The 3,508-nt window shown below is 33.7% G+C and overlaps 1 protein-coding gene across 1 annotated transcript; it reads left to right on the forward strand.

Annotated features, from left to right (window-relative positions):
* Positions 1–444: 444 nt before the first annotated feature.
* On the forward strand, positions 445–3,229 carry LOC140981446 (zinc finger protein JACKDAW-like). The gene is made up of 3 exons (XM_073447854.1): positions 445–853; positions 953–1,352; positions 1,987–3,229. The coding sequence occupies exons 1-3, from the start codon at positions 742–744 to the stop codon at positions 2,888–2,890; spliced, it is 1,416 nt and encodes a 471-aa protein (XP_073303955.1). The 5' UTR covers positions 445–741; the 3' UTR covers positions 2,891–3,229.
* Positions 3,230–3,508: the final 279 nt, after the last annotated feature.

Raw genomic sequence — 3,508 nt, forward strand, 5'->3', positions numbered from 1 at the left:
TTTTTATTTTTTAAACTATTGTTTATTTGATTTAGTAAATATACTTTATTTTTCTACAATTAAATTTTCAAATTAAATCATATATATGAGAGAGATTTTGTTATTATGTGTTTAAATTAATTTTTTTTGAATTTTATTTATTTTTCTTTAAAAAAAATTTAAAAAAATTCCAAATCGAGTTAATCGATTTGATCGGGTTGATTCGGGTTGAGAGTTTTTGGGTTGACTCGGGTTCGGGTTGGGTTCGTGTTGAGCAATTTTTGAATAGTACTAATGCTCAACCCGACCCAACCCACCCGAATTGACCTGTTGCTACATATGCTCTTCTTGTTATCATTATTATACACAAACACATGTTACGTATACAAATTGAGTAAGTAGAAATATATATACAGAAAGCGTGAGTGGTCCAATTGTTTACCGCTGGCCGATTTTAGAGAAACAGCAGCCAGCAAGATAAGGATGCAGAAACGGAAAATGATAGAAAGTGAAATATTATTCCTCCCCCTTAACCTAGCTAGCTAGTAGGTCTCATGGAAGATAATAGTATATATATAGTTTTCTGCTAACATTCAGACCCCCAAGAAAACAAAAGCTTACAACTCCATCGATGTGTACTTAGCCTAGTTTATCATTATTTTTAGCTTCGTTTTAAGGTTAACTACATCAGATTTCATCAGGGTTTTACCCATTTCGAAAAATCCAATTCCTTTTCTTTGTTTCGAGTTTATACACAGAAAAATGATGTCCGATGGTGGACTTTCTTCAATTGGAGGGTTCATCGAAGCTCCCAGCCCTGCAAACCCTAATCTGATTCCATCCAAGAAGAAAAGAAACCTCCCAGGAAAGCCAGGCAAGAATCTTGCATGCACATATACTGTGTATTAATATAAAAAGATTGTTTAAATATTTGATTTCATATATATATATATATATATATATATATAAGCAGATCCAAATTCAGAAGTTGTAGCACTTACTCCAAAGTCTCTAATGGCAACAAACAGATTCATATGTGAAGTCTGCAACAAGGGTTTTCAAAGGGAACAGAATCTGCAGCTACACAGAAGAGGACATAATCTTCCGTGGAAACTCAAACAAAGAACCAACAAGGAAGCTGTAAAAAGAAAGGTTTACATCTGCCCTGAAAAAACTTGTGTGCACAATGACCCTTCAAGGGCACTCGGAGATTTGACAGGTATTAAGAAACATTACAGCAGAAAACATGGCGAAAAGAGATGGAAATGCGAGAATTGCTCGAAAAAGTACGCCGTTCAATCCGATTGGAAAGCTCATAGCAAGATTTGTGGAACTAGAGAGTATAAGTGTGACTGTGGGACTATCTTCTCGAGGTACTTTCAATTGTTGGTTCGAATGTTAAAGTTATAATAGAATGAATTTTTGCAACGTAATTCGAATATTGGCTTAATATAGTAGAGAATACAGCATTAAATGTTACGGAATTTACATTCTTGTGTCACATTGGTCTATACACTAAACTTAAAACTATTGCAAGAAATATTAGAGGATATACTATAATTGGTTTGTTTAATTTAGAAATAAAAGCACAAGATTCAAATGGCTTTAGATTGCATTTGTAAGAAATTTTTAAATCCATTTATTTCAAATGTATTTTCGTAGTTTTAGATAAGTGCATGTTTATATATTGTTTCATATTAATGAGAATAAATTTCAAGTTTACCCAATAATTGAGTTATTTAAAATGAATTCTACTTTGTGTAACTAATATAATCAGTACATGCAAATGCATTACTAATGAAACTAGAGTGTAGTGACCAGTAGCTATGATTATGTTTCGGTTAATTAATATATTTGAGGATTCATTCATTTTGAACTCTTCAAATTTAATTATTACTTTTAACCAAAATTGTGGAATTTATCAAAATGATCCATGATAAAACACTCAATTATGCAAGAAAAGTTCAAGATTGCTAACTCTGTAATGCCAAATGTTTTCCCTTTCAGAAAGGATAGCTTCATCACCCACAGAGCCTTTTGTGATGCACTGGTACAACAAAATGCAAGATTTAGCGCTACACTTCCTTCTGGAAATTTGAATTTAAGGAATGAATTGATGAATGGAGGATTAAATGTTCTTCAAAATTCTGGAAGATCCCATTTTCCCGTCATGTTTAAGCCCGAAGGATTGGAATCAAGAAATGATCAGCTGGATCTTGATCATCATTTGCAAAAACAACCGAAGTTTCCATTGTGGGCAAGCAATCAGATTGGAAATCCAAGTTCTTCTAATTCTAATTACTTGGCATCAAGTTCAACCAACCTAGCAGAATTAGAGCAAATTGCTTCACAGAATCAGTGGTTCAAAAGAGTACTAAAGGAAGAAGAAGAACTGGAAAACAGGGTCAACTTGATTGAAACAAATAGTTCAGCAGCTCAGATGTTTGCTTGCGCAATATTTCAAAAGGCAGGTCATTTGGGATCAACCAGAAGCAACAGTTCTGAAATCTTTGGGGCATCTGGCAATAATTTTGGGCAAATGAACTCATTTTCCAACATGGGCAGCTTCAACTTTCTGAATCAAAGTAGAAACGAATTGTTGTTCCATCAAAATCTTGGAAAAGCTGATGATTCGAATGGATTAATGGGTGACACAAATGGAGACCACAATGGGCTGCTATTTGGCGATATTGATTCAACCCCATTAATGAGCAGCTCAAGAAACTTGGACCCTTTTGCTCTGATGCCAAATGGTAACTGTCCAGCAGGCGTCGAGATCAAAAGTGGAAATGGCCTCACAAGAGATTTTCTTGGGGTGGGAGCCAGTGAAAACAGGCATCTATTGCAAGAATTTGCTCCCATTGATTCTACAATGAACAATTTCAACAATTACAGCAGAATCAATCACTGATATATTCTGGAATCACTAAGGGGGTAAAATTTATTAACTGCAGAAACATTACCTGACAGAAGCGATTCCATCAGCTACTGCAAAGACTTGGAAAAACAGGAGAGCTTGTGAACTCTGTCAGAGGTTGGGGGGCCACTGCTTGTTGGAAGAGACATGACAAAAGGTTCACAAGGGAGATATATGTATTAATGATGGCAGAAATTTGATTTCCTGTCCTTATTATTTTTTTTTTTTTGTAATTCTAGGGATGTTTATGTGTATGGAATTGTGGACCACTGATTACATATGCGAGCCTGTGATTGTTTTTGTTGTTCAGTGCAATAGTATGCTTGAAATAAATCTGAATTACAAGGTGCATCCCATTCCATGTGGGATCGATGTACTTGAATTTAACAAATCTTATATGTATTATTATTATTATTATTATTATTATTATTATTTACAACTACTTTTATTGAATAATAAATTTTTTTAAAAAAAACCTTCAATTACTGTGGGTTAGGAAATCAAGTAAGGAAATTGTTGTCTCAATCTACTAACTTGTTTAATTTTGAGTTTTAAATTTTCAAAATTTTGTTTCGGTATATTAAATTTTAATTTTTTTTTTTGTTTGATCCA

The sequence above is a fragment of the Primulina huaijiensis genome, chromosome 7, assembly GCF_012295235.1.
Source record: "Primulina huaijiensis isolate GDHJ02 chromosome 7, ASM1229523v2, whole genome shotgun sequence".
NCBI lineage: Eukaryota > Viridiplantae > Streptophyta > Magnoliopsida > Lamiales > Gesneriaceae > Primulina > Primulina huaijiensis.

Coding starts and splice junctions, on each gene's coding strand:
- LOC140981446 (XM_073447854.1), top strand. CDS start 742: ATGATGTCCGATGGTGGACTTTCTTCAATTGGAGGGTTCATCGAAGCT. Junction 854..952: donor AAACCTCCCAGGAAAGCCAG/GCAAGAATCTTG, acceptor ATATATAAGCAG/ATCCAAATTCAGAAGTTGTA. Junction 1,353..1,986: donor TGTGGGACTATCTTCTCGAG/GTACTTTCAATT, acceptor TTTCCCTTTCAG/AAAGGATAGCTTCATCACCC.